Raw genomic sequence first — 23,276 nt, 5'->3', positions numbered from 1 at the left:
TAGGGGCTAGACCTCATTTTTATCTTTAGTAGGAAAACACCATTTAAGCATTTGTGGAACACCCAGCATAAACCCTGTTAAAACATACATTAAACATTCATAATGGACACATGTATTACCATACCCATTACCAACTTTTGCCCTGACAGTCAGATATATCGCGCGCCACAGGGCATTTCATAGTTTGTGTATTGGCCTGGTCAGTGCACGTGACCTTAAAGTGCCTGAGGTCACCATCATATTCGGCCTTACCTTGCAGTCACCTTAAGTGTCAACCGTGAGATGATTACATAGAACCCCAAGTTCATAACATCACACCGCTTTTAATCCCAACGATATCCGGAAAAATACATTTTGAAACCGACGTTCAAGCTCTCGATCTCTTACTGAACATCAAACTCGCTATGGTCTGGGTTCAAAATGGACTACGATTGACGAGAATAAGAGTAAGATTGAGTTAAAGACATTATGTAATAGACACATCGTTCGTATTGTCCAAAACGTTCAACAAAAATCCGCGGTTGCACAACATGCGGTTCATTTTCAACATGTTACTGAAATAATTGTCATAACTCCCGGTTTACACCTATTTGACCCTGTCTGTCTGCATGAAATTAAGCTTCTAATACCCTGAAAATGGAAAGTTTTGAATACTTACCAGTATATTTCTACACATTGATCGCAGTAGTTGTTTTGAACTCGCTCTTTCAGCGAGACAACAGGGAAATATGTGGATTCTAGTATTTCCACAACTCACATTAGACAAGCAAGATGGCTGTCAGTATTGTGACGTCACGGCTAGATGTTACCAGGGGCACTATAAGGGAGAATCACGGAAAAGCATTAATTTACCTTAGCATATATATAATCAGATGAATTTAAATACCAAATACAAGCACTTTGTAGCTTGGGCATTTGGGGGTCAAAAGGGATATAATATTCCATGCACTCAATATTTATTATAATAAACCAAAATTTAAAAAAAAAAAATGTTAAATATGATTTTTATAAACGACTCTACTATAAGTACTTTTCAGCATAGGCCTAATTATCATCTGGAATTCCAGTAGTCGTAATTTTTCCGTAAAATTTCCGTAATTTGGATAGCTTAATGATATGTTGATCATTTTCCCCGACACGGGCTACAAACTTATTATAGATATTGATTTCGGTAACGGATCTAGCCTTTGTCATGTTTTTTTTTAAGCTAATTGCAATTAATCACGCAACAACAACAATAACAAACAAGAAATCCTTATATACGATAAACTATAAACTACCTTATAATCAACAGTTCCTTGTAATTTGTAAAATTTATATTTGAATTCATACGGACAAGAAAGGAAAATTTACAATAACAAAAATAATCTATTTAATATAGAGAAATACTAATGTACTTATTATTGCTTATTTTGGTTTCACTTTAAAAAATAAAGTTTCAGAACACATATGAAGTAATGAAGTTTTATCCACAAATAGTTTTAAAGACTTTCAGGATAATACCAGATATCAGATATTTCAGTTATATCAGAGATTTCGATAATGTAACGTGACGCTACCCAAAATGGAACACTTTTGAAATATGTGATACAGAATTTTCTGTATATGATCTAAACTAACAAAAACTGCCGTGAACAAAAACTAGGTGCTGAATAATAACTGTGACAATTTTCATAAGCAAGTTTCTTTCCAGTTGCTATGTCACTAAGAATGTTTGAACTTTCTTTAAATTAATTCAAACATTTTTTATCATGTCTGGGCATTTATAATCAAACTGTAGTAAGGACGTGTTCCACTTTGGGTACTCAAACCTGCTGAAACACAGGGGTGGACTGGACATGCTTCAAAGCTCTCTATTTATATATATATGCACTGTCGACAAGTAAACAGATCATGAAATAAAACCTGAAGGCATTTTTTGTGGAATGTCAAGAGAAAAATCTGGATTCAAGCATACGCTATAATTTTTTTACAATTATATTTAAAAAGTGTTCAAATTTGGATAGCGTCACGTTAGAGAATACAGAATAAATTAATAGTTATGGACTTAAATCTGTTCCTTGCGGAACGCCAGCATTTGTACTTTTAACGAGTGTTTTACTTATATAACAGAAAACAAGACAAGTCTGCTGCATAATTATCCTCTATAACCCAGGGGTTACTATCACTGTCGTTATATTGACCTCTTGAACAGGTCATGGCAAAACTGAAGGCAACAGAAGACGCAAGTTATTTGGTGTTTGAGGCACATCAAAATGATCGCATAACGGTACATTCTGGTTGACTGTACATGCATATGTGAGGCTTTGAATTCGGGTGTCGTTTACTTAATATTTAAAGGAAGTCCCTGCAGTCATGTGATGGTCAATTTTCCTATCCTGAACTGCCTTCAAGTTTACTATGGGATTCAGGGATGGATATAACGACAAAATCTCAATGATTGGTCTAAAAGAAGTCTAGCTGACGATGTCCAGAGAGGATAACCTGTCGTTTAGATCTGCCTCCAGGGTCCAGTCATCTGACATTGGAAGTATTTTTCTTTCCCTTTCGTCCCAGCCCGACACATACTGTTCCTCCTGCACAAGACCGACAGTTAAAACCTTCTTCTTGCTTATGTTCCCTCATGATCTTTCGTTCTCACCGGGTCTGGTACCAGTCCCTATCTGTGTAGATGACATCGAAGACTGAGTACAGGAGGAATTCCAGTTAGGCTGGTGTATATCCTGATGTATTTCCAAATCAACTGCCACCCATTTGCATCCCGTCTTGTCCATCTTCACAGCCTTTATCTTTCTTTCCTCTTCGTTGACTTGTCAAACCATTTACCAAGGCATATGATTTGGTTGAAGACTATTGACGAGACAGTCTGCCTAGGACTTTCCCTTCCTGATGATGATGCATTGTGACTTCTGTTATTTTAAGCGCATTCTTACTCATATTGCTGTTTCCTGCAATGCAACCAGCAGCCACTGAGCCTGGACAAGGGTACCTGTCGTAATGGTTAGGTCGTCCATAAATTCTCGTAATCAGCCAAACCTTTGTTCCGGTTTTTGGACCTCTGGTCTAATGTTCACCAGTCTGCATCAACATGTCCATTCACATCTGAAAAAGATTGACCCATCCAGATGCCATTTCCTAGCCGCTGTTGCCACGTGTCCTACAGAGAACTCGGAGTTTGATTCCGCTGAAATAACTACTAATTCTCTCTATGTGAGTTTGGTAATAGTAATATCTTAAAGCCACTTCTATCTGTATGTGGGGGAAGTGCTCCATATGCCTTTGCAAGATGAAACCACACGACTCTCAGATCTGACCATCTCCCCTACTCTTTCTTTCTACATCAATAAGTTGACTGAGATGATACTGGTTTGCTCGATGCATCTTGGGAAGCGTAGGATTCTTCCTTTCTGGACTGACGAATCAACAGAACGGTTGGACGTTATACATGTCGTTAGACGCCTCTCAAGAAAGGAGATTATTTCCGTCTACGCTTAACAGAGAGATTTTCTAAATTGCCCGATATTAACGGAGTTCTCCTTTTCGGTACAACAGGTATCCCTCCAAGTGACTTTCAGTTATAGCCACGTTCACCTCAATCAAGACATTCCTTGTATGATATCCCATTTGGCCCGGGAGCAGACGAGGTTTTTGTTCCCTTTAAAGCTTCTAAATGGTTTCTTCTCGATCGTATGTCCATTGGGAGGCGGAACTTCCTTACCTTCTCACATGTCCGAACAGATGATCCCGGTAGGCATCATCTCCTTGTCCTTCCCCACTTTCTGTATTCTCGGTGTCATTAGTTGTTCTCTCAATCAAACTCTTACTTTTCTATGCCGATCTTTCCCTTTTCCCTGTCATCTTATCTGTCTTGACAATTCGTGAAGCTTCTTTCTGATCGTCTAGATACATGTATATCTCTCTCTCCCTCTCTTGTTGGAGACTTCACCTAATGTTGCTTCTCTTACAGGAGCAGAACTCCTTCATTTCCTTACGGAATGCACGATCGTTGTGAGAGTTGTAATATTCTAACCATCGATGCACACAAAATCTTGTGGAGATAACTACCAAATCCAGCCCAGCTTAGCCCACCATTGATTGCCACTTGCCCTCCCCCCTCTCCCCTATCCATGATGTGGCATCTTGAGCGTCTGGGCAGTTTTGATCCATAGTGTCCTGGTTGCCAGTTTGTTGCTTCAAACAGTAAGAGGTCCTCTGTGTTGTGTTCCCGACTACTGTCGTCTTGTGACTCACTGGAAGTCTCCGTGCACTTTTCCTGTTCCATCAAAGGTCTTCATTTCTTGCGTGCTTGATGTATCCTGACACCTCTAATGTTTTGCAGACCTTGCTACAGTGCTTTCCTGATTTCTACCTGTCGATGTAGTTTGCCTAAGCCGTAACTGTAGGTTGTCTGCTCCCCTTCTCGGAAAACCATGGAATTATTGCTCTTCGCCCTGTGCTGTAGCTGGCCTGGACACGTATGCAAGTGTCCCTTCTTAGGAACTGGATTTTGGGCTGCCATGTTCCAGTCTTTTCTTTCGGACAGCCAGAATCTCCTCAGAGGTCACTGAAATATCCCCGGGGTAGAAAACCTATATAATACTGATACCATGATTATATTGGCATTGCCAATCCGTTGAGAGGCAAAAGCCAAGTCCATGTCTGTAAATTTGGTTTTTGCCTACCATATTCGACCCAATAAGCATCCACATGGCATTTTAAAATTTGGAAAGGGACACTAAATAGAACCAGATTTGGACAAGCCGTTCATAACATTATTCCACAAAGTAAACCATCAATCAATTTGAAAAAAAGTTATATAAAGAAACCTACACAGTTTTTGTATTTTCAACACGCATTAAATTCAAAGTAAGTGAAATTGTGGCCTCAAAAAGGGGAAGGATCATTTATTGGGTTAAATACGGAAAGTGAACGTATTCTATTTTGAGATCTTTAGACCAGTGTCATCCATGTCTGAAAATCTATTACCAGCAAATGCAAGTTTTTACCTACCTGTATATAAAAATATACTCCAAGTCAAATAAGGTCAAAAGTCATTTTCAAGGTCAGCAAATTAAATATCATTGTTATATTCCCTGTTATCTGCTGTTGTGGGTAGGTATTGATTGCGACGTCATGTGTTTCCAAGGGTAACATCTTATTTTCTTCCAAGAAAATGTTTAGCTCACAAAATAATGATGTCATAATTGATACCTACCCACAAGTAACCGTGCAATATGCAAACACAGAATGTTTCTAGAAAATGAATTATGTTTAAAATGACCACTTTTAGTCTCCCACTGAGTTGGTGTAAGCAGATTTGTTTTCCTGTATAGTGATATACAAGTTATGCCAGAAACAAATATATGTCTGTTTAGGATTAATCGACAGACCCTAATTTTTTCAATCAGATTGAATTTTTTTCCCCATTATAGAAAGTCGGGATTTCAATCTCAGACTCTGGTTCTGGCCTTACTTCAGAGTGAAAGACACTAAAATAAAAAAAAAATAATAAAATAAAAAAAAATCTTAACCTACCGACCCCATTCTTTTTGTCAATGTTAACCTAAACAGACATATATTTTTTTGGCCTTTTGAAAAAAAAAATCAATGAAAAAAGTTTGTCATATTTATTCAAGATAAATATAACCATTTGTAAAAAAAATAATGTTGTGAAAAAAGTAATGATGAATGATCAATGATTTTACCAAATATTTCACCCTCATAACGTTTTTCTTCAATGACCTCACATTCCATTTCATAACCATTCAGTTTGTACACGTAGCAGATAAGCTCCATGTACAAAAGTACAAAACAATTTCAATGTTCATGTAATTGTATGACAAATAAGAAACCTGTTGTATTCTAAGAGGAAATCTTTCTTATTCAGACATTTTGCTAAAAATGAAATCAAGAATGCAAGAGTTATCTCCCTTGACACAATACATTTTGTGAATATATTCCATAGTTGACATATTATGCATGAAAAAAGCAATAAATGAACTACACAATAACATCCAATTTCCTCAAAATATGTGAATATGAAGGGAAAAGTGAATTGTCCTTTAACTCAGTCACCCCTGAAATTTCACAATGGACTGGTCTAGTCTTTGATTTAGAAGAGTCTAAATGTGTCTTCGGGAGTGAATGAGTTAAAACGATCTGTAAACAATCAAGTTTCCTATATTACAGCACAAAGTGAACAAGTAGACATATAAACATATAATTTCTCTTAAACACTCAATTTATGTCCTTTTCCTGAGGTATGCATGTGATTTTCATCTACGAAAAAAAGGTGAATTTCGGCTGATATATGTGGGTTTTTTTATTATTTAAACATCAAGATTGGCAATATTCTAGCAAAATCACATTCTATAAGATCTTTTAATTTCTAAAACTGCTGTTCATTTCATATTGGAAACTTCAGCATTCCTACAAAGTTTACATTTTCAGATTACCTAAAAATTAATGTGTCAGTGAAATTCTAGTTAGATCAATAACTCTGAAAGTAACGGATTGTAGTGGGCAGTTTTCTGTAAACCAGTTGATGTATTCATACTGATGCAGCACTTACATAAAAAATAATATGAACTATATTGTTACACAATTGCAGCAGAAAAAGTAAGTACAAAAAACAAAATCTTGATTCCACAATCAAAAAAAGGTTTCTAATGAATAAATCAAATATTTCATATAGGATCTTAATAGATGTTGTACAAAAATCTCTCCAAACTTACATGCTTATACTGTATCAGAATCTAACCCATTCATACACTCCACTCAGAGACAAAACATATCATTTACTGTAAAATTCTTAACAAAAAAGTGTCCTTTTGTTTTTTTATAAATGGAAGATGATATAAATATGTTGACAGTAAATTCTTACTTCTTTGAAGTCATCCACTCAATCAATATCTCAGACTATAGACTAATTAGATTACACTTTTGTTCCAAAAATTGATATTGTATTCGACCCAATGAGTGTCTAGAGCACCCAAATAAATGAACAAAATGAGGGAGGCTGAATAGAACCTTATTTGAACTACTGTTTCATAGTACAAAATAAAAGCCATAAATTAATCTGTAACAGAAATGAAATAAAGGTTTTCAGATTTTTTTTCTGTATTTGATTTGAGGTAAGCAAAATTCAAAAGGGGGAGAAACATGCTTATAGGGTCGAATATGGTACGTATATAATATCTGGACAATAGTAGATAGCTCTTCATTACAAGAGCAACTGATTCGCAGTAACATAAAGCATATCACAGCAGGGATATCAAGAAGAGGCCCATGGGCCTTAACGGTCATCTGACTATAAGCCTTTTTGACCCCTGTGACCTTGAATGAAGATCAAGGTCATTCATTTGAACAAACTTGATAGACCTTCATCCTAGCATGTCACAGGCCCAATATCAGGTCTCTAGGCCTCTTAGTAATTCAAAATAAGTTGTTTAAAGGATTTTTAGCCTATTTGACCTGTGACCTTGAATGAAGGTCAAGGTCATTTATTTTAACAAACTTGGTAGCACTTCATCCCAGCACGCTGCAGGCCCAATATGAATATCCTGAGCCTTTCTGTTTTTGAGAAGAAGTCATTTAAAGATTTTAGCCTATTTGACCCCTGTGACCTTGAATGAAGATCAAGGTCATTCATTTGAACAAACTTGGTAGCCCTTCATCCCAGCATACTACATGCCCAATATCAGTACCCTGGGCCTACTGGTTCTTGAGAAGAAGTTGTTTAAAGATTTTAGCCTTTTTGACCCCTGTGACCTTGAATCAAGATCAAGGTTTTGATTTGAACAAACTTGATAGTCCTTCATCCAAGCATGTTACGGGCCCAATGTCAGGTCTCTAGGCCTCTTAGTTATTCACAAGAAGTTGTTTAAAGGATTTTTAGCCTTTTTGACCCCTGTGACCTTGAATGAAGGTCAAGGTCATTTATTTGAACAAACTTGTTAGTCCTTCATCCCAGCATGCTGCAGGCTAAATATCAGTACCCTGGGCTTTGAGAAAAAGTCGTTTAAAGATTTTAGCATATTTGACCTCTGTGACCTTGAATGAAGGCCTTTCGGTTATTGAGAAAAAGTCGTTTGAATGTAAAATTTACGCACAGTGCACGATGACGGACGGTGCATCATGACAATAGGTCACCCGGACCCTATGGGTCAGATGACCTAAAAACATAAATATTGTACTTAAAGAAAATATAGATTTAAAGCACATAACATATTCTTCACCCAAAAGTCTACGTTAGTCTACGCTTTGTACCAAAATGTTCATTTTAGATAAAAATCTAAAATAAATTAATGTATTTAAATCTGTATTTTCCTCATTCATCCCTAAAAAGTCATTATAGAATGATCTAGTCTCTGTTTTAGAAGAGTCTTTACAAATCAGACAGACAGTACTAGAGTCTTTTTCTAGGAATGCCGATGAGACACAGAGACCTTATGAACCCCCATTTTTTTGTAGGGATCTATAAATTTTGTCCCATTATAACTCGTCATGGTCGAATGTCGTAGGAGCTTCATTGGTTGGTTTAACAAAGATCCCCTCTTTGGCCTGCCAGTAGTTGAGTTCTGACGGTGATGGATATCCGCTTACCTCCCTTTGTCCATGGATAGGACGACCATAGGTATCACCAGCCACATGTAAATAACTGCAACAGGAAAAACCATTTACCCGTACTTTTATTTCATGATTTACGTGTGTCAACGTATCATGATATAGTTATTTCAGTGATAAGTACACCTGTTAGTACTGTTACAGTACTGTTTCACAACATAGTTTTTGCTAATCACAAATATTACATGTGGAAAACGTTTTAGTGCTTATTAGTGAAAATTTTCCCCTCACATAAATTTCCACATTTACAATAGTTATTTCATAGCAATTTATGTAATAAATACTTTGTAATGATAGTATCTTCCACATCATGCTCTCCTTAATTCAAATATTATTCACTTATTATTATATAACACTAACTTTTCTGTAACTATCAATGCGTGTCTTTATTAATTCTACTGTTATTTATATTTTACAATACTTACTTTTTTGTAACTATCAATGCATGTTTTTATTAATTCTATAATTATTGATATTATTTGATACTTACTTTTCTGTAACCACATTCCAGATCCTGACTTTTTCCTTCCTGCTCCAGGGTTTATATTAATTATATTATTATTGATATTATTTGATACTTACTTTTCTGTAACCACATTCCTGATCCTGACTTTTTCCTTCCTGCTCCAGGGTTTATATTAATTATATTATTATTGATATTATTTGATACTTACTTTTCTGTAACCACATTCCTGATCCTGACTTTTTCCTTCCTGCTCCAGGGTTTATATTAATTATATTATTATTGATATTATTTGATACTTACTTTTCTGTAACCACATTCCTGATCCTGACTTTTTCCTTCCTGCTCCAGGGTTTATATTAATTATATTATTATTGATATTATTTGATACTTACTTTTCTGTAACCAATTCTGATCCTGATTAGGTTTATTATTATATTATTATTTGATATTACTTCTTTTTCTGTAACCACATTCCTGATTCTGACTTTTTCCTTCCTGCTCCAGTGTTTACCAGGACACACCACTACCCAGTTATCACCTAAACAAAACACATTATATACAGCAATGTTTTACATTGACGAACAATGCTACTTCTATAAAAACGGTTCGGGTAAAATTGTAGACAATGATATTTGAAACATACTCAAAAGTTGTAAGAGTATTGAGAATTTTAATTTCAACGTTTGATGTTTTGCTCCATGTCATTTTAAATGAAACAATGGCCTCAACAAAAAGGACAGAAAATATAAAGTGGACCCTGAACTAACACTTGTATCCAAACCATGGAAATTGTAAATGTTCTGGTTCATTTACTTCCATTTATCCAATAATCAAACTTGTACCCTTATCTATCCGTCATATATTGTGAGTTTTCCTGATTTTATCCGGATTATTGCGGGTCCACTGTACCAGGCGTCTGACTAAAATACTGTGTTGTATCATATTGTAAAGAAACAACAAAGCTCAAAAGCACTCTGCAACTCATGTAACTCTTTCATCCTTGAGCACTTTTTGAACTCTTCCAATTTAAAGGTTAGAACAGTCTATTATAAGATTTTAGGGGTTGATGAGTTACCTTCATCTCCCTCGCCTTCCTCCCCAAACGCGCTCACTTCCAAGTTGTGTGAGAGAGGCGACTGAAAGTGATGACTATGTAGGTTACGGCGTGTGTTTATATGCATTAGTCGCACTGTCTGTCCACATTTTACTGGCTGTCTGTAATGTTAAAACAAAGTTAGTTACCTTATCCAAATGGCTTTTCATTTTTAAATTGTACCTGGTACTTGAATAATTTGATGACTGGGCTCACGCTACCCATTCGTATTTTCGTTAATAACGAATTAATCTGGCTAATTGCTATAATAAATTCATCCTAATTCGCAAAAAAATGCTTAAGTTTTTCTTCACACACCCGATATCCAATCACGCGGATACAAGCTTCAAACATAGTTTTTTCAGTCACATTACTTTCATAGCAAGTCTAAAACAGTTGATAAATTAATCAGTTACTGTACCATATATATTTTAATGTTGAAGGGATGTAAAGTAACAATACCCACGACAGAGTATGGTTTAATGATGATCAGGATCTTTTGTATGTGTGTACTTTTCACTTGATGTATAAAATACATTATTTGATGCTCCTTAGTAATTTAATCTTTTTCATTATGGAACGCTTTAAATGCACAATTTTCTTAATGAAATTCTTATTTGCTAAAGAGAAAAAAATAACTTTTGCAACTTTTGCTAAGCAAAATGGTAAGTTTGTGTGAGCCCAGGATGAGTTTCCTGGCATCCTCTTTTTAAATAGTTGATTATCACTACCCGTACCTCATGTGGCAAAAAGAGTGAAATAAACTGTTATTGTTGATATCCATGTGGGGCAGTTACTAGGTATTTATCAAATGCCATTGTTTTCTTCAGGTGTTAATTTCTTTGCAGTTAACAATAGGATGTTAAACCGACCAATCAATCTGCTAACACATAAAGTCTAACTTTACTTACCCTCGTATACATCCAATACCAGTCTTGCCCCGGACCTGCCAGTAACTGTTGTGGTCATCTGATGAGTCTACAGCTGTGACTGACTGTAAAAAGGACAAATAAAATGAGAGTGATGACTATTCCTACAGAAACCGATAATAAGTGGTGGCTTATATAATCTTACATGGGTCTGTCTAGTGGACAAGGATATCTCAATCCGAGTGAAAGATTTTGGCTTGTTAACCTGACGGCAAAAATCTTTCGCAAGGGTCAAGAAATCCCTGTATACTTGACAGATCCATGTTCAATCATATTTTCTACCATACTCAGTAGAAAATATTATGAAAATTAAGTTGCTTTCCACCTTTTTATCACGCCATTATCAGTCACATTGTTAAGCATAAAAATTGACGACGTCATCGACAATGGACGTTGCTGTTACATCGTATCTATTGATGACATCACATAATTGTCTAGCACGTGTGAGCTGTATTACACCCCCCTGTATAAAATTAATAGAATCTTACATGGGTCTGTCAAGTGGACAAGGATATCTCAACTTTAGTGAAAGATTTTGACTGGTCGACCTGAGGCTTGCCCAGGGTTGAGATAGCCCTGTCCTCCTGACAGACCCATGTTTTATTCTATTTCTCCCATACCTTAACGAAACATTATGAAAATGCAGTTATATAGAAACATTTCCAAATCGCCGCTATCATAGGAACATCGCAATGTGTCAAAATGAATGACGTTGCCAACAAGAGTTGGTACATGAAATGATAACGTCATGTCATTGCCTAGCATGTGTGAGCTATCTTTTCCCTACCCCAGTAAAAGATTATTATCTTTTCCCTAGCAACTGTGGGATTAATAGAATCTTACATAATTCTGTCAAGTGGACAGGGCTATCTCAACCCTCGGCAAGCCAAGGGTTGACAGCCAAAATCTTTCATGAGGGTTGAGATATCCCTGTCCACTTAACAGACCCATGTTTGATTCTTTTTCTCCCATACAAAAATAATGAAATTTCAGTTGGTTTTCAGCTTTTTCATTGCGACATTATTGCAGAAACGTGGTTATGCGTCAATATCAATGACGTCATCTACAATACGCGCCGCAGTTACGTTGCGTGTATTAATGATGTCACGTTATTGCCTAGCGTGTGTGAGCTGTCTTACACTCCCCTGTGTAAGATAGAGATATCTTTTCCCTAGCAACCACGGGATATCCCTGTGAAGTATGGGAAAAAACCCTGTCAAGTATGGGAGAAAGAGTTATCTTTTCCCTAGCAACAACAACAACAACATATCCCTGTGAAGTACGAGAGAATAATATCTCTTCAATTTTTTATTATGAGCAAAAGAACTGTAAGAAGGTTTTAATGTAAACAGACCTGTTGTCCACTTCCGGAGCCGTACTTTACATCATGCGAGTGGAGGCGAACATTGTGATAATTGTTCAGTAATTTTAAACTTGATCCACAAGTTACGTAGTCATAGTCGAAACCTAAAATTGAAAATAATTGGCATAGTTCAATTTGTTGAAGAATAAAAAAAAGTTCAATTTACATCATAATGGTTTCAATATCAACAAATATGGAAATGCCAGAAATATAAACAAATCATTTATGATCATTATTATCAGTTGATTATATTACCAGTAATTGATCAGTTGATGATAATGTCATATGTAACTTGATAGAAAGCGCAGCGAATTCTTGTGATAGAGGTGTCTCGGTAACGTTATTCTATATAAATCATTTCCACAGTGATCATGTCAGCATATCGAACCGACTAACACTTTGTCATAGAAACATCCTTTTTTGGGGGGGATGTGGATGTTGCGCAGTGGTAGAAGGTGCAGGTATGTTTGGCTAGGCGATTTGGTGCAGTAGATCGTGAGTTCGGATCCCGGACAGGGCACGAGTCAATAAAATGTTATGCTTTGTTAAATTGTCTTTCTTTGATATTTAATCATCCAGTATATGTAGAGTTGAAAAACTTTCTCATAAACCGGACACTGGAAGTCAACACAAGATCCAGCGTTGCGCAGGACGGTATCCAAAGTCACACTCCTGCGTGAATACAAAATCACACACTCGCGTGCTTACAAACAAGTTATACTTTGAAAAATTTCAAAATGCAAACATTAATGAAAGATAAACATTTCAATTTATTCTTACCTGAGTCTTACATTAACATTTTATCCCGAATCTTAACTTAAAAGCCGTTTTATGTGAGCAAGTTGCTTCGGAATTTTCCGCCTAGCAATGGAGAATGACATTGAGATATATTTTGTAGTCGCAGTCGTGTATTTTTGCAGAAAGTGAAAGCAGAAATATCTTGTGTTCAATTTTGTTTTTCTTGTTATATACTAAATGCCAGTAATTCAGCAAAGTTATGATTCTAATAATTAATAATTCTATAAATGGTTTCTAGCAGTACAGTTAGTCAGCGCACACAATAAGCAATACGAACAAAACACATGTCAACATCGATAAGATGTGTCAGGGGAGATTACTCTTTCACCGTAAGAAATCCTTTATTTACCTGGCATATTTTTATTTAGTACCATAGTTTAAAAAATTAACTAACGAAAGAATGGATTAACTGCAGCACTCTCAGATAGGCTTTGCCTATAATTATATTACTTTAATGACAATTTAAGACAAATGCCATGTATGCGTCAAATCATACTTCAAACTATTTTTTTACAATAAAACGTTTTTCTTAAAAACTAACGTGTTTTACTGAGGGGAAATGATCAGCTGACAAACGTCATGTTTTCTACATATTCTTATTTTATTATGCCTGATCATTTTTACAATTTATAAAAATGGTTTATACAATACCATTGAATGGTTATGCTTACTGCGTTATAAAGAAACTAATTCCTTTATCCTAATCAAATAACAGAAAGAATTAAAAAAAAACAGTTTAAAATCGATGACACGACTTAGCTGACGACGCCTTGTGCTGAACGTCCAATGTAAACACCGTCTTTAGTTGTGTTGATTTAGAAGTAAGAAATCAGGAAATACTGAAGATTATGTTCTCAACATGAACACCAAACTTTGATAATTTTGTGTACATAAAATACCTGTGATTTTATCGACCATTAAAGCGATAATGAAGAATGAAAACATCTTCGACCATACTTCAGTTGCCGGCCACGCCATGTTGGATATTGTTTCGAGTGTCTCGAGTTTTTATATCAAATTCAATGCATAACAATCCGAGGTTTCCGAATGTGCAAAGGTGACTTCCAAACCTCCACTGTAGAAGAGCTTCGACACACGTTCTGACGTTTGATTGGATGAGAGAAAAATGAGGGATTTCACCCACGTGTGACTTGTGTACACATGTTTTTACATTTTATAGAAAATCAGTCACTGGCAAAATTACCCATTCAGGCTGTTTTAAAATTTTGATAATGATGATGATTCTACTACCTCTCCGTAACGGATTTTATTTTTAATAGGAAATTAAAACAAATTAATAGCTGCAGAAACATATTTCTGATATTTGTAGCCGAGTCGGACTTATCTTCACCTTCTGAGATTTAAATAGTATTTAAATCTCTGTCTTCACCTTCTGGAAAATTAATTAAAATGTATTAAATGTTAACTTTCATATCGAGTTCGTCTTCTGTGTCCCGCCGTCGTCTTAAATTACCGCGCGCTAGTTTACTATCACTAAATGATAAACAAGTATTAGCTTCCCAAAAAGCTAAGAAGGCTACCATACAGCATTATCTATAAGGAAGCAATAATAGGAAAGCTTGACGCATTGTTCTGTTCACAGTTAGTTGCCATAGTTCTTATGACAATTCATTTTTTGAAGAATGATGCTTTTGCATTCAATGTAAAAGATAAACAACTTCATGATATTCATGAAAGGGCCAACTAGGCTACCTTTCCGAAACAAAAAATAAAAGTTTGTCTAAACAATTATAGCATAATATGGCCAAAGATGAGGTTACACACCAAACAAATTGAAGTTTTGCCGTCTGGCGCAGAAATAGTCAACTAACGCTTTGTAATTATGACGACTTCGGGAAACATAATACGACCTGCGTTATCAAAATGAACGTTTTGTTTATTTTAATAAAGTTGTTCAGAGGGTGCAGTGGGCCTTTTCCTAATGCTAACAAGTTTTCCGTCTAATATACGCTGTACTGATATACGTGTACATGTACTTGATATACGCATAGAAACAAGCATAACATAGAGTCATCACAAATTCAGTTTTATAAATCTCCACAGGATTATGTCCTTGCACGTGACACATTTTATGTTGAAAGTTTCAATAATGTGATGAACATTTTTCATGACAAACGGATTTCATTTAGCACCTTACAATATAAAACACGATCTGAGCTAGCAGTCTGTCATTGGAATAAAAACGTGGACAGACGCTATACGTCTATAAATCGTCATAACATTCCAAATGCTTGGAGGTCCGAAAAAGTGTACACAGCTTTGAGCTACACATACAGATCAAGCATTTGGAATAGAAATATGAGAATTGTGTTTGATTTGTAAATGACCACCTTATGTACGTGATATTATGGTGATAAATTTTCATATTTGTATTATGCAATTTGTTTTTATATAAAATTATTCTAATATTGACCTGGTCAACCAGTTTATAAATAATATCTATGCCATGTGTCTCCTTGTGATATAGAAATTACGCTTACTATACGTCATATTATAGTTTTACACCTTTATAAAACGGCCAACATTTTAATGGAAACGAGGACGTGACTTATTGTTGGTTGTATTATTCCCACTGATTCCGTACACGCCGAGGTTCATCCTCGATACTCCAGGGGTTCCGATCACATCGAGCATGGTGGAGGTTTAACACTTGAAACTACCTTTTTTGGCTTTTATAGATTATCTTTGCTGAAGAAAGGAACATAGGACCTACTTTTCGAAACCAAACCGAAAATGCTTAGAAAAAGAAGATGTTTCTGATTTTTAGAAAGACAAGATCCATAAAAAGATGCAGGAGTGATATATAGTCGTGGGATGTGTCATATCCGGCAAGGTCTATATAATCTAAAGGTTATAATATAAATCTTAAAACACCAAACCAAATAAAAGCAAAAATATAGTTGATAAGGGAGGAAACTCTGGAAGGCTTGTGCGTTTCTGATACACAGGCATCGGAAATTCACAGCCTTTTTGAATATGGTATGCAAGATATGGTCACTTTCATTGAGCCTAACTCTCTCTGTGGGTTAAACGAAATCAAAAAATAAAAGTGGTTCGGTCAACATAGTTATTGTCGCATACAAGTCTTTACACGATCCTGGCTGTTAATAGGACGTTAAACTGATAGAACCAAACCAGTGTTTAAAACCAATTCCTAGATTCCTGTGAAACTGAGCAGATTAGGGCTTTACACTGAAACTTAGAATAAAGCTATATATGGAAATTATCTATTTACATACAGACAATGAGATGAGATAACTCATTGTTTGTCATTCCCGGTCACGATGTTGTGTTTAAATTGTAATTAGAATAATCATAAGTTTACGTGACGATATGACTCCTATTTGACCTTGTGGGGTTTTTATCGGTGATATCGGACACCTTGGTGTTTATAAGAAACTCGCTCCTGGTAGTAAAATGTGAACCATTCGTGTACTATTTGTTTTGTTCGGGTGCAGGGATTGGGTTTCTTGCGACATAAAATAACCCGGCGTTAACATTTCTTAAAACAATTGCATTTCATACCAATGTAATGCCATAGTCTTTTGAATAAACAAATATAAGAAAAGATTTTAAATACCTTTCCTCGAACCGTTACAGCAATGTTTGGACAGAACCGACCAAAACTGGAGCTTGACACGAAACATAAAATCGCTTGTTGAAATACGAAAAGCTAATTGGCTCTTTTATTTCGAAAACATTTCTAAAGGGAGACGCTCAGAGATTTTTTACGTCGCGGTAATGTTGGTGGATTACTTGAAAATCACATTTCTCTGCATGGAGTCATCCTGATGACAACAGGGTTTTTTTATTTAAACAAAGACACTACACATATAGATCGTACATTTCTTCTGATTTCCTTTCGCGTGTTGATACGAAGTAAGGGATTGTGATCTAGATAAAGAGGTGGTTATTTAAAATATAAGGATGGTCAAAACCAGCCTCTCATGAAAAAATGGGCTCATTCACCCATTTTTAAACATTGGAACTTTTCTAATTCTGGAGTTAGAACAGTTCATTATTACATTTCAGGGGTGAATTAGCTATTAAAAAGTCTATTGTTTCTTTGTAAAAGTTTACAGAAAAAATCCAATAAGTATGACATCTTGTATAGAACAAAATAGCGCAGACAGAGAAACCCACAAAATATGCAAACATTTCGAAAAATGACAAGATTTCAATTAAAATCATATTTGGAATGTTTCTCTTTATGCTTATTTTCATATTTGTTACAACGTCCATGAAGTTATCTTATAGGTATACATGCATGTACTCCAGTTAGCTGACATAGATCTGAAAGCACATGGACTTGACACGAACTTCCAACTAATGATATATATTACAAAGATACTATAATACTTAGATATATCGTTTGTTGGAAATTCGGGTCACGTCCCTGTACATGAATACTGTGTCACTTCGTCCCACACAACTTAGATCATACAAATGTTTGTCGTATATGGCAGTCGTCCAGTGGGATTATCTTTATTCTTCTAGATCAATGAGATGTTTGTTGGCCCAGGACGGTACGAGATGTGGGGCAGATAAAAGATTTTAGTGGGCGGGTCTAACAGCCTATACTTACGGGGAAATCCGCTAAAACAGTCTTGTTTACAGTAGCTTAAAACATATATGTCGATACAATTTAAAATGACGAATTCCGCTATTCTACTTTATCTTTAACTTTTAGACCAAAGTTTTCATTTTTTTTTAAATAAAACATTTTTAGGTTCGGAAGCTTACATTTAAGAAAAAAAGCAATGTTAGAATCTAGAGCATTTTCAGAACGTTTAGGTGTCTCAATATAAAAAAGGTCCAGTCAAATAAAAAAAAACCATCATCGAAAACAATTTTTTTATGTATAAATGGGTTATTATTTTTGAAAAAAAAAAAGTTTTATTTCGGAAAGGTTAAGATAGTGGGCCTTAATATTTATAAATTAAGTGTTATTTTGAGTCATAAAATTCCCAATCTGTTCTAATTTCACATCTAAAACACTTTTTGTCATTTTTTCCCGATATGCTCTGAAAAAAAAATAGAAAGAAAAAGAAACATTCGTACAAACAAACAAAAAACAAACAAATGTGTCAGAAAAAAAATAATTCCAAATACTGTACATGTAATCGTCTTAACCCTGCGAGGCCAAGCCAAGTTAACACGCCAGTTCGCCAAGCATCACAGATCATTGTAATCTTTATTTAGATTTAATGGTTTCAGGTCTTGAGTTACACTTTCAATACAAACTAATGTTGTAACATTACGATAAGCCGAGTGTAAAAATGTCAACGGTCAGTAGAAAGGCTGGTCAAGGGTCTGTCTCACTGACCGACCGGACACCGGTCAGTCTGAGCCCTCTATTGAGTAAAGTGACATGTCTATAATTAGTCGTACTTTTAATTTCGCACTTCAAAGAATAAGGTTCGAGTACAATTAAATGTGTACATAATTAAGCTGATCTGGTTTCCGCCTAAGAAGACCCCGGGGCCCCGGGATAGACAGGGCTAGGACTCGCCCGACAGTGGCCCGACATCGATAGCGTAATCATTCTATCCGGACAGGATATACATGTATATGAACAGGATAACAACATTATTGTTATATAACAACAAGTAAAGTTATTAAAAGTGTGTTACATTTGTGGAAATAAAAACAGTATTTAATAACGGCAGCTATGACCAGTGATGTGTTTGGGCCGGGGATAGGGTTGGTTATTTTATAAATATACTATAGACTGTACGTACATGTATACAGTTATCATTAAAACAGATGTATATGTTTGTTCTTGAGAAACTATATACATTGACGTTTCTCGTTGACAATGTTTCTTTCACCAGAATTTGTCACTCCAATCAATGACATTACATAGTACTCTAATAATTGTCATATTTTTAATTTAAAGCTTATTTTACCTTGAAGGGCTTTGTAATGAAAACATCACACATTATAAGCATACACTTGTATTTATTTTATGAAGAAAATAGCGAATAAATTTTTTTTCCCATATTTCCGTGGTTAAGCTATCAATGCTTATGGTCCGAGTGGTCAACTGAGTGACAGAGGTTAATTAGGTCCTGGGTATTTAATTTAACAGGACAATTGTATTTAGCTGGCGTTTGATGACGTAACAGTTAGAAGGTCATTGTGGGGGTTCCCCTTCGCGACTCACCTGTTCTCACCTGAGCCTATTGATCTTTACCTACATACCTGTACCAGCTGCCAGTGTAAAGACCGACAGGTATTTCTACGATGACATCGCGTTTACCTGTGGAATGTATTTTCAGGTGAGAATTCCTAATCGATAATTGTATGTTAGTTATGTAGCAACTATTGTGACAGAGACTGGAATTCGTGTGTGATGCGGGGAATTAAATACCATCATATTTGGATATATTTATACAACTAACAATGTAAGTACATTACATATCTGTATATACAAATGTACCTGTACGACTTAGCTTTAAGTAAGACGGTTTCTCTATCAGTTTAACAGACGTTTTGAAAGCAAACTAAGCATGACCAATTCAAAAAAATATATATACAATGTACGCTGTACCTCGAAACACACACAGACATCCGTGTTTGTATATATAAATAATGTCTGTACATGTACGACAAACGAAAATATATCTATGCACCTTTATCTTCATCAGAGGTAAACATTTAATGTGTTCGTATATTTTACTGATGGGAAATATATATCTCTCTGCTATTCAACTTGAATTCCCAGACATGCATGAATGATACATCGGTACACAATGTGTTCTAAACGTTCTGCGATTAAATTATTCAACAGCATCTGTTTGAAGTATCAGATTTAAATCTTCTTAACCTATCGATGGCGTGTTTGTGACATCTCCCAAGTAGAACTGAGTAAGACCACTGAGCGAGTAAGTAATATGTCATGTATATTGATAAATTCTTATTCGTCAGTAATCTGTTTCTAATTCATATGTACAGATGTTATTTTTTTCTGTTGCTACAAAATGTCGATATAGACTGACGGTTATATACTCATTGTGACTAAAGCTTTAAATAGTAGGAGTCACATGGGCGGTAAATGGTGATAAATTACATTATATAATATATGCTTTCAGAGAAAGAAGAAATGTTGAATAAATGACGAGTTAATTATTTTAAGAGACGGCTAATAGTTAACACATATTCATTCAGAAATATCATGATTATAATACATGTATGCTTTTAACACTACATCGTGCAGTTTCGATGTTTGAGCATTGAATCTCACAGGCACCTGACAGAATGCTAACTATATCTCTTAAATTTTTGAAAGACATCTGGAAACTTACTTTTATACAGGTCTAACTGAATTTCCCATGATCTTTGTATAAGTTGCATCATCACTTTTCCCTGATTTTAAGGATCTGGTTATTCCTTAACTTCAAAGTTCTTTCATATACAATAGTTAAGGAACTTAATTTCCTTAAATCATGTAATGCTACATATTGAGAATTTTAAGTTATGAAGTTAAGGAATATTAATGAAACTATAGGGTCTGACGTATAAATGTTGAATTCCTAACTACTGGTAAATAGCCCACTCGGGAATGACTATTGGAATCGATTGATAAGTGATACGTCATCTACGTCCTTGTTGGAATGTACCATTTTTCACGTGTAAATATTCATGTGTCGTGTGGAGAAAAATCGAACGGTTTCTTGTCTTGCAGTGTTTTTTCGTCATCGATATTCCAGGGCTTACTACAGAACATTCTGCTTACTATCACTGTCGTAATATCCACTCCTGGCCTATGTCATAGTAAAGCTGAAGGCTCCGTCTTCGTCAACAGATGAGACAGGTAGTTTGGTCCTTTGGTGTGCATCAAAAGAATCGAATATCAATATATTGTGTGCTTTGAAGGTGCGCGTCCTTCCAAAATCTTCGTAGAAAGACTTTGTTGGCCTGTGATTGGTCAGTTTTTGTCTCCTGAAATATCTTCAATGTGTATTATGACATAATCCAGGGTTGGAAAATACGAAAATAATTGCAAGTCTTGGAATATCAAGGTTGGTGTAATTTATGTGTATGAACATATTACTTTTTAATCTATAATATCATGTATACAACACCACATTATCAGCTATCGCATATCTTATATACAAATTAGATAAAGTGGTTTACATAAAAGAGCAGGATCCCGGAAGTCAAATCCTTAAAGTTGATTGATAATCTAAGTTATACATACCCTTTTGGTAGAAACATCATTATATTATACGCATGCCGAGTAGATGTGTTTCATACTAACGCTAATGTATACCATCCTCCTCTAGTCAAGGATATGGTTCGATACTCTCCATACAAGTCTTGGCTAGTGAAGTTGATCCTCCCCATGCTCTTTGCGTCACACATGATATATGCTATAGATTCCAGGGTAGGTTGGTGCTTTTTATCCGGGTATTCTGGCTTTCCATTACAATCAAAATATGACTGTGTTTTAATTACAACACTGTAATACACGATCAAACATAATTTGTAAAACCAGAGATCATCATTTCTATGTTGAAATGCTGAACACGTGGTTTAATAATGATGTACCAGTAATGTAAAATATCTCAATCATGTCGATTAACGTGATGGATATTCAAACTTTATACACGATTCACTGGTGGCCCCATCCTCAATCGATAGCTTTTTGTGGTGGTCAAGAAAACATTGCATAAAGCGACGAATTATATTTTCAACAGTACCTAGTAAACCTATACTTTTGAATAGATTTTGCTCATTTTAGAACTTATCCAAAACTCCCAGGTCATGTGGTTCAGTGTTTCGTTCAGATAAACAATTCTAATGACACCAGGTTCGTATGTGTACAACATACTCGCGTGATTAGTAAGATATAATATATAAGTAATCTACATAGCTTACGATCCAGTGGCTGTTTGAAAGTGTCAGGGGAGATAACTCACGCGGAATGTCATCAAAGCAATAAGATTGATAGATGTACAGATAATCTCTTTTATCTATGTTATAAACAGGGACTGCAGAATGTATTACACGTAAGTATGTCACAGTATACACAGGCCACCACAGAAAACTGTCTTGTATGGTCTCATGTCACTGTAATGTGGACCTATACAGATTTGACCGGGGTCGCAGTGGTTAAGATATCCCGACATATTACCACAAACCTTCCACTTCTGGGTTGCGAGTTCGTATCAAGTTGCCAGGTACTGACCACTTGTCGGTGGGTTTTCTCCGGGTACTCCGATTTTCCTCCGCCAACAAGCCTGACAAGTCCTTACATGACCATGACTTACTCCAACAATGCTAGAGGTATAGCACGACGAGACACTTTTGGAACATTACGTCGTGTTTAACCTCTAACTTCCGATAGGCCATTTACCCGATGCTGAGGGTAACATTTTCAAAGTTTGGATTGTGACAATATAAAACGTTTAAATCATATTTAATTCGTCATCAATGTCAAATACCTACCTCTTTTTCATAAATCAACAAGGTTTTTTTTTGACAAATCAGCCGTAAAATCCATCCAAAATAAATATTTACATCTCCTAACGTAAACTTTCATGACCCAGACAAAACTTCATGATGAAACGGTAAATAGAAAAATCGAATTGCAAAGTCCTCAAAACGCTTGATCTGCCTTAACTTTTACTTGCATTCTGCCCGCTTGAATACACGTTCCGTTTTTTGTAGTAACCAGCCGCTATATTTAAAACTAGGTCAAAATGTTAAAGAAAGTATTCATCATATTTAATCCGCTAAAATACTATTTTGTGAGGCCTCAAGTTATGGGTTTCCTAGATAAATGGGATAATTAATAACTAAACTGTAAGTACACATCAATGTTATCACTGTTAGAGCTATAAATATTGATATTATTGCACTTTTCATTCCGCCTTCATCTGACGTCGGAAGCTGCATCAAAGAAATGACCCTTCGGAAATGAGAGTCGACAGTCAGCAAAATAAACGTCCGATAAAAAAAACGGCTGACCAGTCG

At 35.6% G+C, this 23,276-nt stretch overlaps 3 protein-coding genes across 5 annotated transcripts in view; 1 reads left to right on the top strand and 2 right to left on the bottom strand.

The window, feature by feature from the left end:
* LOC138308473 (protein tyrosine phosphatase type IVA 2-like) overlaps positions 1 to 803 on the bottom strand; it is a 52,912-nt gene extending 52,109 nt beyond the window's left edge. Inside the window, exon 1 of the mRNA XM_069249456.1 lies at positions 659 to 803. The gene's annotated coding sequence lies outside the window, so the exon portion shown is untranslated. The remainder of the gene's footprint in view (positions 1 to 658) is intronic.
* A 4,810-nt stretch (positions 804 to 5,613) lies between these two features.
* Positions 5,614 to 14,332, bottom strand: LOC138308446 (stromal cell-derived factor 2-like). Of its 2 annotated transcripts, XM_069249429.1 has the most exons (7): positions 14,174 to 14,332; positions 12,468 to 12,580; positions 11,096 to 11,178; positions 10,167 to 10,306; positions 9,596 to 9,629; positions 9,392 to 9,439; positions 5,614 to 8,659 (listed from the first exon to the last, which is right to left on the bottom strand). In XM_069249429.1, the coding sequence occupies exons 1-7, from the start codon at positions 14,250 to 14,252 to the stop codon at positions 8,494 to 8,496; spliced, it is 663 nt and encodes a 220-aa protein (XP_069105530.1). In that variant the 5' UTR covers positions 14,253 to 14,332; the 3' UTR covers positions 5,614 to 8,493. The 2 variants fall into 2 exon arrangements, with proteins under 2 accessions (XP_069105530.1, XP_069105529.1); XM_069249428.1 differs by lacking the exon at positions 9,392 to 9,439 and having other exon boundaries at positions 9,548 to 9,629.
* A 5,148-nt stretch (positions 14,333 to 19,480) lies between these two features.
* LOC138309442 (uncharacterized) overlaps positions 19,481 to 23,276 on the top strand; it is a 35,111-nt gene continuing 31,315 nt past the window's right edge. Inside the window, exon 1 of one of the 2 annotated variants that reach the window (XM_069250638.1) lies at positions 19,481 to 19,576. The gene's annotated coding sequence lies outside the window, so the exon portion shown is untranslated. Of the gene's footprint in view, positions 19,577 to 19,660; positions 19,703 to 23,276 lie in introns of those variants that run through there. The other variant, XM_069250639.1, reaches the window with a different exon arrangement.

The sequence above is a fragment of the Argopecten irradians genome, chromosome 15 (genome assembly GCF_041381155.1).
Source record: "Argopecten irradians isolate NY chromosome 15, Ai_NY, whole genome shotgun sequence".
NCBI classification, from domain to species: domain Eukaryota; kingdom Metazoa; phylum Mollusca; class Bivalvia; order Pectinida; family Pectinidae; genus Argopecten; species Argopecten irradians.
This window is presented reverse-complemented; position numbering and strand designations above follow the sequence as displayed.